Source organism: Balaenoptera ricei, chromosome 19, assembly GCF_028023285.1.
Source record: "Balaenoptera ricei isolate mBalRic1 chromosome 19, mBalRic1.hap2, whole genome shotgun sequence".
Taxonomy (NCBI): Eukaryota; Metazoa; Chordata; class Mammalia; order Artiodactyla; family Balaenopteridae; genus Balaenoptera; species Balaenoptera ricei.
Window position 1 is genome coordinate 30,071,535 of NC_082657.1, and position 12,307 is coordinate 30,083,841.

Here is a 12,307-nt window from a genome sequence, read left to right on the forward strand (position 1 = left end):
ATTAACAGATTACCGTTACTAAGGCTCAACTTTTTATCATTCTTCCACTCAGAAAGTTTTTGACTCTCTACTGCTTACATATTCAAGTTCAAACTCCCTACTCTGACATGTCAACTGCCTCTCAGATCTTACCCCATCCTCCTCTTCACGTATTCTGCGCTTCAAAAAGAGAACTACTTTATGTCCCTTGTACACACCCTCACATTTGCCCACTTTCATGCTATTGTTCTTAGTTCTCCACACGGTGTGCAAGCTTCCTTACTTCCGCAGTAATGTACCATTCTGTTCAGGGATCAGCTTCTCAAGTCAGCATATAAATGAAAAGTGGGTTGTCAGGTTACCTTTGAAAATATCTGAAGTAGCCCATAAAGTATAATACTCATGGCTTTATACCTATGATCCTTTATGTTTAATAGTATGATATAAAAGAATATTTCTACTATACTACAGTAATAGCTCAGAATATATAGTTGACCCCATGTTGACTGTAGTGTTAACATCACTGTACTCTGATTTCTAAAGACTAGAGTTATGCCAGCAGGCAAATTCTTTGCCAACTGCTTGGCATTCAAATGCTTAAGAAAAAAAAAAGCCAACACACTTCGGTGTTGTGCAGATTATGGTCTGATTAAAACTAAAGCATGGGGACTTCCCTGGCAGTCCAGTGGTTAAGACATTACCTTCCAATGCAGGGGGTACGGGTTCGATCCCTGGTCAGGGAGCTAAGATCCCACATGCCTCGTGGCCAAAAAACCAAAACATAAAACAGAAGCAATATTGTAAAAAATTCAATAAAGATGTTAAAAAATGGTCCACATCAAAAAAATCTTAAAAAAACAAAAAACAGAGAGGGCAGACAACAGAAGCAAGAAAAACTACAATCCTGCAGCCTGTGGACCAAAAACCACAGTTACAGAAAGATAGAGAAGATGAAAAGGCAGAGGGCTATGTACCAGATGAAGGAACAAGAAAAAACCCCAGAAAAACAACTAAATGAAGTGGAGATAGGCAACCTTCCAGAAAAAGAATTCAGAATAATGATAGTGAAGATGATCCAGGACCTCGGAATAAGAATGGAGGCAAAGATTGAGAAGATGCAAGAAATGATTAACAAAGACCTAGAAGAATTAAAGAACAAACAAACAGAGATGACCAATACAATAACAGAAATGAAAACTACACTAGAAGGAATCAATAGCAGAATAACTGAGGCAGAAGAACGGATAAGTGACCTGGAAGACAGAATGGTGGAATTCACTGCTGCGGAACAGACTAAAGAAAAAAGAATGAAAAGAAATGAAGGCAGCCTAAGAGACCTCTGGGACAACATTAAACGCAACAACATTCGCATTCTAGGGGTCCCAGAAGGAGAAGAGAGAGAGAAAGGGCCAGAGAAAATATTTGAAGAGATTATAGTCGAAAACTTCCCTAACATGGGAAAGGAAATAGCCACCCAAGTCCAGGAAGCGCAGAGAGTCCCATACAGGATAAACCCAAGGAGAAACACGCCGAGACACATAGTAATCAAAATGGCAAAAATTAAAGACAAAGAAAAATTATTGAAAGCAGCAAGGGAAAAACGACAAATAACATACAAGGGAACTCCCATAAGGTTAACAGCTGATTTCTCAGCAGAAACTCTGCAAGCCAGAAGGGAGTGGCATGATATACTTAAAGTGATGAAAGGGAAGAACCTACAACCAAGATTACTCTACCCGGCAAGGATCTCATTTAGATTTGATGGAGAAATCAAAAGCTTTACAGACAAGCAAAAGCTAAGAGAATTCAGCACCACCAAACCAGCTCTACAACAAATGCTAAAGGAACTTCTCTAAGTGGGAAACACAAGAGAAGAAAAGGACCTACAAAAACAAACCCCAAACAATTAAGAAAATGGTCATAGGAACATACATATCGATTATTACCTTAAACGTGAATGGATTAAATGCCCCAACCAAAAGACATAGACTGGCTGAATGGATACAAAAACAAGACCCATATATATGCTGTCTACAAGAGACCCACTTTAGACCTAGGGACACATACAGACTGAAAGTGAGGGGATGGAAAAAGATATTCCATGCAAATGGAAATCAAAAGAAAGCTGGAGTAGCTACACTCATATCAGATAAAATAGACTTTAAAATAAAGAATGTTACAAGAGACAAGGAAGGACACTACATAATGATCCAGGGATCAATCCAAGAAGAAGATATAACAATTATAAATATATATGCACCCAACATAGGAGCACCTCAATACATAAGGCAACTGCTAACAGCTATAAAAGAGGAAATCGACAGTAACACAATAATAGTGGGGGACTTTAACACCTCACTTACACCAATGGACAGATCATCCAAAATGAAAATAAATAAGGAAACAGAAGCTTTAAATGACACAATAGACCAGATAGATTTAATTGATATATATCGGACATTCCATCCAAAAACAGCAGATTACACGTTCTTCTCAAGTGCGCACGGAACATTCTCCAAGATAGATCACATTTTGGGTCACAAATCAAGCCTCAGTAAATTTAAGAAAATTGAAATCATATCAAGCATCTTTTCTGACCACAACGCTATGAGATTAGAAATGAATTACAGGGAAAAAAACGTAAAAATGACAAACACATGGAGGCTAAACAATACGTTACTAAATAACCAAGAGATCACTGAAGAAATCAAAGAGGAAATCAAAAAATACCTAGAGACAAATGACAATGAAAACACGACGACCCAAAACCTATGGGATGCAGCAAAAGCAGTTCTAAGAGGGAAGTTTATAGCTATACAAGCCTACCTAAAGAAACAAGAAAAAGCTCAAGTAAACAATCTAACCTTACACCTAAAGAAACTAGAGAAAGAAGAACAAACAAAACCCAAAGTTAGCAGAAGGAAAGAAATCATAAAGATCAGAGCAGAAATAAATGAAATAGAAACAAAGAAAACAATAGCAAAGATCAATAAAACTAAAAGTTGGTTCTTTGAGAAGATAAACAAAATTGATAAGCCATTAGCCAGACTCATCAAGAAAAAGAGGGAGAGGACTCAAATCAATAAAATCAGAAATGAAAAAGGAGAAGTTACAACAGACACTGCAGAAATACAAAGCATCCTAAGAGACTACTACAAGCAACTCTATGCCAATAAAATGGACAACCTGGAAGAAATGGACAAATTCTTAGAAAGGTATAACCTTCCAAGACTGAACCAGGAAGAAATAGAAAATATGAACAGACCAATCACAAGTAATGAAATTGAAACTGTGATTAAAAATCTTCCAACAAACAAAAGTCCAGGACCAGATGGCTTCACAGGTGAATTCTATCAAACATTTAGAGAAGAGCTAACACCCATCCTTCTCAAACTCTTCCAAAAAATTGCAGAGGAAGGAACACTCCCAAACTCATTCTATGAGGCCACCATCACCCTGATACCAAAACCAGACAAAGACACTACAAAAAAAGAAAATTACAGACCAATATCACTGATGAATATAGATGCAAAAATCCTCAACAAAATACTAGCAAACAGAATCCAACAACACATTAAAAGGATCATACACCACGATCAAGTGGGATTTATCCCAGGGATGCAAGGATTCTTCAATATACGCAAATCAATCAATGTGATACACCATATTAACAAATTGAAGAAGAAAAACCATATGATCATCTCAATAGATGCAGAAAAAGCTTTTGACAAAATTCAACACCCATTTCTGATAAAAACTCTCCAGAAAGTGGGCATAGAGGGAACCTACCTCAACATAATAAAGGCCATATACGACAAACCCACAGCAAACATCATTCTCAATGGTGAAAAACTGAAAGCATTTCCTCTAAGATCAGGAACGAGACAAGGATGTCCACTCTCACCACTATTATTCAACATAGTTTTGGAAGTCCTAGCCACGGCAATCAGAGAAGAAAAAGAAATAAAAGGAGTACAAATTGGAAAAGAGGAAGTAAAACTGTCACTGTTTGCGGATGACATGATACTATACATAGAGAATCCTAAAACTGCCACCAGAAAACTGCTAGAGCTAATTAATGAATATGGTAAAGTTGCAGGATACAAAATTAATGCACAGAAATCTCTTGCATTCCTATACACTAATGATGAAAAATCTGAAAGAGAAATTATGGAAACACTCCCATTTACCATTGCAACAAAAAGAATAAAATACCTAGGAATAAACCTACCTAGGGAGACAAAAGACCTGTATGCAGAAAACTATAAGACACTGATGAAAGAAATTAAAGATGATACCAACAGATGGAGAGATATACCATGTTCTTGGATTGGAAGAATCAACATTGTGAAAATGAGTATACTACCCAAAGCAATCTACAGATTCAATGCAATCCCTATCAAATTACCAATGGCATTTTTTACGGAACTAGAACAAATCATCTTAAAATTTGTATGGAGACACAAAAGACCCCGAATAGGCAAAGCAGTCTTGAGGCAAAAAAATGGAGCTGGAGGAATCAGACTCCCTGACTTCAGACTATACTACAAAGCTACAGTAATCAAGACAATATGGTACTGGCACAAAAACAGAAACATAGATCAATGGAACAAGATAGAAAGCCCAGAGATTAACCCACGCACCTATGGTCAACTAATCTATGACAAAGGAGGCAAAGATATACAATGGAGAAAAGACAGTCTCTTCAATAAGTGGTGCTGGGAAAACTGGACAGCTACATGTAAAAGAATGAAATTAGAATACTCCCTAACACCATACACAAAAATAAACTCAAAATGGATTAGAGACCTAAATATAAGACTGGACACTATAAAACTCTTAGAGGAAAACATAGGAAGAACACTCTTTGACATAAATCACAGCAAGATCTTTTTTGATCCACCTCCTAGAGTAATGGAAATAAAAACAAAAATAAACAAGTGGGACCTAATGAAACTTCAAAGCTTTTGCACAGCAAAGGAAACCATAAACAAGACGAAAAGACAACCCTCAGAATGGGAGAAAATATTTGCAAATGAATCAACGGACAAAGGATTAATCTCCAAAATATATAAACAGCTCATTCAGCTCAATATCAAAGAAACAAACACCCCAATCCAAAAATGGGCAGAAGACCTAAATAGACATTTCTCCAAAGAAGACATACAGACGGCCACGAAGCACATGAAAAGATGCTCAACATCACTAATTATTAGAGAAATGCAAATCAAAACTACAATGAGGTATCACCTCACTCCTGTTAGAATGGGCATCATCAGAAAATCTACAAACAACAAATGCTGGAGAGGGTGTGGAGAAAAGGGAGCCCTCTTGCACTGTTGGTGGGAATGTAAATTGATACAGCCACTATGGAGAACAATATGGAGGTTCCTTAAAAAACTAAAAATAGAATTACCATATGACCCAGCAATCCCACTACTGGGCATATACCCAGAGAAAACCGTAATTCAAAAAGACACATGCACCCGAATGTTCATTGCAGCACTGTTTACAATAGCCAGGTCATGGAAGCAACCTAAATGCCCATCAACAGACGAATGGATAAAGAAGATGTGGTACATATATACAATGGAATATTACTCAGCTATAAAAAGGAACGAAATTGAGTCATTTGTTGAGACGTGGATGGATCTAGAGACTGTCATACAGAGTGAAGTAAGTCAGAAAGAGAAAAACAAATATCGTATATTAATGCATGTATGCGGAACCTAGAAAAATGGTACAGATGAGCCAGTTTGCAGGGCAGAAGTTGAGACACAGATGTAGAGAATGGACATATGGACACCAAGGGGGGAAAACTGCGGTGGGGTGGGGATGGTGGTGTGCTGAATTGGGCGATTGGGATTGACATGTATACACTGATGTGTATAAAACTGATGCCTAATAAGAACCTGCAGTATAAAAAAACAAACAAAACAACTAATACTAAACTTTCATTGGGTTATTTGTATGGAAATATGTTAATATAAATGTTTCAGACATTACATGAAATTTCTAAAAATCTTATATTTGTATTTGTATGGAAATATGTATGGAAATATGTTAATATAAATGTTTCAGACATTACATGAAATTTCTAAAAATCATATTTGTATTTGTATGGAAATATGTATGGAAATATGTTAATATAAATGTTTCAGACATCAAAAAAAAAAAAAAACAAAAACAAAAAACAACCCCCCCCCCACAAAAACTAAAGCATGGTGTGCTCTTAATGCTGTGGTTGGTATTAAATACCACTGCTCTACAGGGAGAAACAATACTGATCCTATCTGTTGGGGCATTTTAAACTAGTATAATCAGAGCCTTCCTACTCAAAAGAAGAATATTACTTAACTTTATATGACATCTTTGAAAAATTACAGGGTTTTGTGTTGTAAGCATCTGTGCTTCTCCAAAACTTTGTCTTCTTATTTTCCTAAGTAAAAGATTCCTGATTTTTATTAGGATGTAATGCCCCCAACCCCTCCCCTAAACTAAAAGACATTTCCCAGCCTCCCTAGCGGCAAGGGTGGCTCAGTGATTAAGTTTTGACTAATGAAATATACGCAGAAATTATGAATGCCTTTTAGAAAAACACTTTAAAAGGGAAAGGGCACGTTTTATCTTTTTCTTGTGCCCTTCCCCCTTCCTGCTACATGAACTGACGGAAGAGTCACCAGTCCCTCAGAACCACACATACTCTAGCCCCTTTCAGGCCCACAGGTGTCACACGGCAGACTTTCCCCAAGAAAAGACCAGAAGCAACTGCTGTTCCTAAAACTCCCTGGAGATCCAGAGTACAGCTCAAAGAAAAGTGTCCTTCTGAAGTCTCCCTAGCAAAGGAACCCCTCTTCCCCCTCCCCAGTCCAGCCTGGAAAAAAGGGATAACCCAAACAGGCTCTACAGAACCAGTGACACCCCAGGAGTATCCCACAGTCCCTAGCCCTGAGTCCTGGGGAAGTGGGACCTTGGGCAAATTCACTTCAATTCTGAGTTTCCACTTTACCTTCTGTAAAATGGAAATCATCCACCTCCCTGCCCTACTCTGCAGGGTGTTATTTCCAAATGAAACTGTGGATGCGAAAGCGTCTTAATTTGCAATGAAATAAAAATATATAGGTGGCTAATGATACTTAGAGCCACCGTCAAGAAAGGGCAGAGGGGGAGACTTCCAGGAACCTATCCTGAAGATATCCTTATAAAAGTATACAAAGCGATGTGAACAATGAGGTTCAATGCAGCATTATTTGTAACATTTAAAAGTTATATAAAATAAAATATGGCACAGCAATATAACCAAATACAATGTAGTTAATAAAAAGATGAGATAATTGATAAAACAAGAAACGAGGAGTATATCAGCTGGCATAATGGTAGTAACTGCCAGAACTAAAACCGGAAGTGGTTAAAAGGGGTTACCTCAACTTCCAGTTAAACGAGATGATGGCGGGAAAAAAGAGTACAGAAGAGACGACAGTGGGTGAAAGATGTCAACACACTTGGGAGATGAAAGGCAAGTGGAGGAGTCTGCAGATCAGAGAAAGCAAGATACCTCCTGCATGCAAGGAAGGAGACACCTCTGAGAAAAGTTCTAACCCCAGAAACCTGGAAAAGCGCAAAACTTTGGCGGCTCCCAATCAAAATGATTAGGTCTCTGTTTAGTGATGCCCACAGTGAAGTCCATCAGCTGACAAACTTTGTCTAGGCACAAAGCATACAACCAGCCTTTTTGTGCTTCACATTTAAATACAAATAGATTACAAACGCTCAACAGATAACTAAATGATGCTTTTAACACAAAAGGAAGAGACCAAATAAAATGAAGAACTTGAGGGGAAATAGAGTCAGTGCAAGGAGCAAAAAAAAAAACTTAAAAGAAAACTATCAAAAAAACTCATCAATTAATATTTCAGAGAAATAAAAGATCCTGCATGTAAAAACAAGAACAGGATGCTATTAAAACAAGGACAATTAGAAAACATGAAAAAGTTCTTGGAAATTCAAAATACAAGGTCTGAAATAAAATTCAAGAGCAGAGCCAGAAGACAAAGTTTAGGAACTCTCTTTGAAGGAAGAACACAAAAAACAGAGAGGAAAAAGAGGAAAAAAAAAAACATAAGAAAATTAGAGAATCAGTCCAGAAGTTCAACATCTAAATGGCAGGGGTTCTAGAAAGAGAGAAGAGAGAGAACAGAGGGAAGGAAACTATCACAGAAATACTTCAAGCAAACATCTCAGACCTGAAGACAAGAATATCCATTGTGCAACAGACCACTGAAGATAAAGGGGAAGATTCTAAACATTTTGAGAGAGCACATACCGGTCATGTACAAAGGACTAAGAATCAGAAGGCAACAGACTTCTCAATAGCAAATCTAGAAGCCAGAAAACAGCATGCAACGCTTTCAAAATTCTGGGAGAAAATAATTTCCAATTTGGAGTTCCATGCTGAGTCAAACCATCAATCTACATGAGGAGAGTATATGGGAGTAGAATAAAGATTTTCAAACATGTAAGAACTTACAAAAAATCTACCTCCTATGAATGCTTTCTTAGGAAGTTCGTAGAGTTAAGACTCCACCAGAACAAAGGAGTAAGTCAAGAGGAAGACATGGGATCCAGAAAGAATGCAAAGGAGGCCTAGAGAACAACTAGTCCAGATTAGAGCAGGAGGGGACAGAGGGCTGCAAGATGGATGTTTCCAAAAAAGGGGAAGTGTCTGACCATGTGAAAAACAGAAATCAGATGGGTTTTACAAATCTGTTAGAAGTTTGGGAAGAATCAGTACACGATAACCAAACAAATGAAAGCAATTAATCAACTGGTCAAGATCAGATCTGTATTTGTATATTCCATTTGTCTCCAATGAACAATAATTAGAAATAAACACTGAATATTGAGCTGTATCTACACGGGGAGAATGCAGGAAGGGAAACGGGGGGCGTGGAGCAATATAAGGATGCTAATTTAAATTCTCATCTTGAGCAACATGATGTCAGTAAAAGATGTACACATAAATCAGTAAAGAGCAATATAAACCTACATTTAGAAATGGAGATAAACATCCAAAGAAAAAAAAAGTTTGGGAAGTAAAACTCCAGGATGGAGCAGGACACCGCTTTTATGTTAAAAGCCTTGTTAGTACTCTTGACTTTTTTTTTAATATAATTTTTTTTCAATTGGAGTATAATTGCTTTACAATGTTGTGTTAGTTTCTGCTGTACAACGAAGTGACTCAGCTATATGTATACATATATCCCCTCCCTCCTGGACCTCCCTCCCCCCTCCCCCCCATCTAGGTCATCACAGAGCACTGAGCTGAGCTCCCTGTGCTATACTGCAGGTTCCCATTAGCTATCTATTTCACACATGGTAGTGTATTTATGTCAAACCTACTCATGAATTACCTTACTCCTAATAGTAAATAATTTAAAAAAAACGAAACAAAACTGGTTACCTCTGAAGAGGAAGACTAAACGAGGTACCTGAGTGAGCAAAACTTTTTTCCCTTCCATTTTGTTTACCTCTGTATTACCTGAATTTCTTTCAAAAAAAAAAAAAAAATCATAGGCATATATGGCTTTTATAGTTTAGGGGGAAAAAAACGTTAGACAGTTCTATATATTGTCACAATCTAGACGAAGGCAACAGACATTGGGGCAGAAAGGCACATAATTAAGAAATTCCAAAAAGAGAATCTCTAAGATTTAGTGACTCACCGATGTGTTTAATCACATGGACTAGAACATTTCTGTTGTATATATAAATATAAAAAATTATAAAACTAAACCTACAGAAATCTAGCTTCAAGATCCAGTAACTGATTCAACAAGTCACTTCGTGACAGGTTACATTTGGGAAGTGCAGAAGTCTAGGACAATTCCAGGTATGTATGTGATCATCCTTGGAAGGAAAGTTAATTATTATTACTATTTTACCCAGCTTACAGATAGAGATGGCAGCTACTTTCTTTTTTACTTTCTATTAACTGCAAATGGTTATGAAAATGCTTATTTTTATCACTGGTGTCATATCCCTTAAAGGTCTCTGATCAAATTATCCCATCAATAGACTCAAACTTTGTTCTAAAATATGAAAACTGTTCATTATGTATTTGGCACTGTAGTATTTATTTCAGAACAAAATGTGAATCCTAATAACTTTTGAAATGACTATTTTCCACAAACCTCGAACACTGAGGCTTTCTTGAGCATGACTTTTACCTTTCCTAGATGGTAGGAAGCAGCTCCTGAAAATCAGGACTTAGCTGCTCACTCACCTGATGTGTGAGTACAACTAAGAGTATAATTAAAGAAAGAGTTGTTGAAGCTCACAGATGATTCATGTTTCTATTCTGCCCTGCTCCTGCTCAAGACAAGTCCGATTTTACAAGCGTTTCAGCATCTCGCTAGACACAAAGAAAATAAAGCAAGGTTGGCAGCGGGAGGCGGCACCCCTCAGAAACTGGCACCACCTGCAAAGAAGCTGAAGCAACGCAACGACCTTTACCTTTATTCGTCTCCGTTTTCTCCCCTTTTCTTCCCCTGGAATCTGCTTCTCTCCTTTCTTTCTCTTTTTCCGCTTTCGGTCCTTGTGTTTGTCATGTTCGTTTTTGTCTTCTAAGAGGCTGGAGTCGTGCCCGGAGCTGCCCGTGGAGAGCTCGGTGACTTCGTTCCCTCCCACTTTGAGGACCAGCTTCAAGGGCTTCTCTACATACTCTTAAATGAAAGGAAAGGGCTTCAATTAAAGGAGAACCTCGCGGGGCAGTATCCACAACGAAGAGTGACCGCTGGACGGGAGAAAATGAGGCGCACAGACCGAGGCGGCCCGGGGCACGCAGTGGGCGGCCCACGAAGCACCTGTTGAATGACGGGCACTCGCCGAGTGGACGCCCCGAACGTTCCCGGGCCGCCTCACACCTCTCAACAAGAGACCCGCCCGGGCCGGGGGTCCCGGGTTCGAATGCCGCCCTCGCCTGGGGTCTGCGCGGCTCACGCGGGCCGCGCCCCCTTCGCGGGTCCGGGCCTGCCCGCGGGAGGTGCGGCCCCCGGCCCGCCTCGGACACTCGAGGGTAGTCTCGAACGCACGAAAACCCCACCGAGCCGCCGCGGGCTCGCCACCCTCCACCGCGGGCTCGCCGCCCCCCACCGCGGCCCACTCCTCACCCTCGTAGAGGTGTTTGTCCGACTTGTGCTTCTTGTGCTTCTTGCCCATGTCCGACCGGGCCCCGGTGCCCGCCCCCCGCGCCAGGCCCAGGCCGTGCGGCGCCGCTTCCGGTCCGGGCCAGGCGAGCGGAGGGCGGGAGCGGGGCCCACGAGACCCCGCGCCTCGAGGCAGGGGTACGGCGTGCGCCGAACGGCGCGAGGCTTCTCACGAAGAGACCCAGCAACGCCCGAGCGCGCAAGACCCAGCCGGAGCCCGAGAGCGGCTGCGGGTCGGCGAGAGGCCGGCGGAGGCGGGAGAGAGGGCCTGCCGCGCGCGCAGAGAGCGGCCGGCTGCGCGTGGCGGCCCCTGGCGGCTGGAGGTGGCTCTGCAGCCTGCGGCCCGGAGTCCGGCCCGGGGGCGGGGCCAGGGTGGGATCCACCACTCTGAAACTCCCTTTTTTCTCCGTCACTCTCCCTTCCTTCCTTTTCATCTCTCTCTTCCTTCCCTCCCTTGATGCTTCTCTCCCTCCCTCCTCCTTGCCCCCTCCTTCCTTTCTTCCTTTTTCTTTTCATCACCCTTCCTCCTTTCCTGACTCCTCCCTTTTATCCCACTTTCCCTAGCTTCTATCTTCCCTTTAACAGTATTTGTTGAACCCTGTACTGGATGCCAGATCCAGCAAATCCAGCACCTTGGTAACTGAAGGACTGTAACTTAAAAAACAACAACAACAAAAAACTAATGTGATGATATGTAAAGGCCTCCAAGACCTTAATTAAAACAACATCAACAAAGTATGGAGCAGAGTGTATTAGGTAAGATGCATTTATGGAAATAAGTCTTGTCATCTGGATTAAAAGGCTGTGATGGATACTCAAGAACTGTTAACAGTGGTTATCTCAGGTGAATAGGACTGGAGGTGGAGTGGATTGGTTTAGTTTTATGCTTCTCTGTATGGTTTGAAAATTTTCTCATGTGCATGTTTAATTTTTTTGAAATAAAAAGAAAGAAAATTTAGAAATTAGATTGAAAAAATGATGAAAATATATCTGGATCCACCCCAAGTGGGGGTCCAGACTAACACTATTGCTCTGTAGATGGATGTCTACTCCTCAATCCTGTTTTAAGCCCTTCTTCTCATTCACTTTTATCCTTAGATGCTGAGCCTTACTGGTGAGATGAG

At 40.3% G+C, this 12,307-nt stretch overlaps 1 protein-coding gene and 1 long non-coding RNA gene across 7 annotated transcripts in view; one reads left to right on the forward strand and one right to left on the reverse strand.

Annotated features, from left to right (window-relative positions):
- The window catches only part of BRD7 (bromodomain containing 7), a 46,700-nt gene extending 35,237 nt beyond the window's left edge, over window positions 1-11,463 (reverse strand). For 3 of the 6 annotated variants that reach the window (XM_059905849.1, XM_059905854.1, XM_059905848.1), the window contains exons 1-2: window positions 11,148-11,463; window positions 10,492-10,700 (exon numbers count right to left, since the gene is read on the reverse strand). In XM_059905849.1, the coding sequence (XP_059761832.1) occupies window positions 10,492-10,700; window positions 11,148-11,196 (258 nt within the window). In that variant the 5' untranslated portion in view covers window positions 11,197-11,463. The remainder of the gene's footprint in view (window positions 1-10,491; window positions 10,701-11,147) is intronic. The other 3 variants (XM_059905850.1, XM_059905851.1, XM_059905853.1) reach the window with 3 other exon arrangements.
- Window positions 11,464-11,642: 179 nt separating this feature from the next.
- Window positions 11,643-12,307, forward strand: part of LOC132353291 (uncharacterized) — a 29,932-nt gene continuing 29,267 nt past the window's right edge. The window contains exon 1 of the long non-coding RNA XR_009498994.1: window positions 11,643-11,939. This is a non-coding gene — a long non-coding RNA (uncharacterized LOC132353291). The remainder of the gene's footprint in view (window positions 11,940-12,307) is intronic.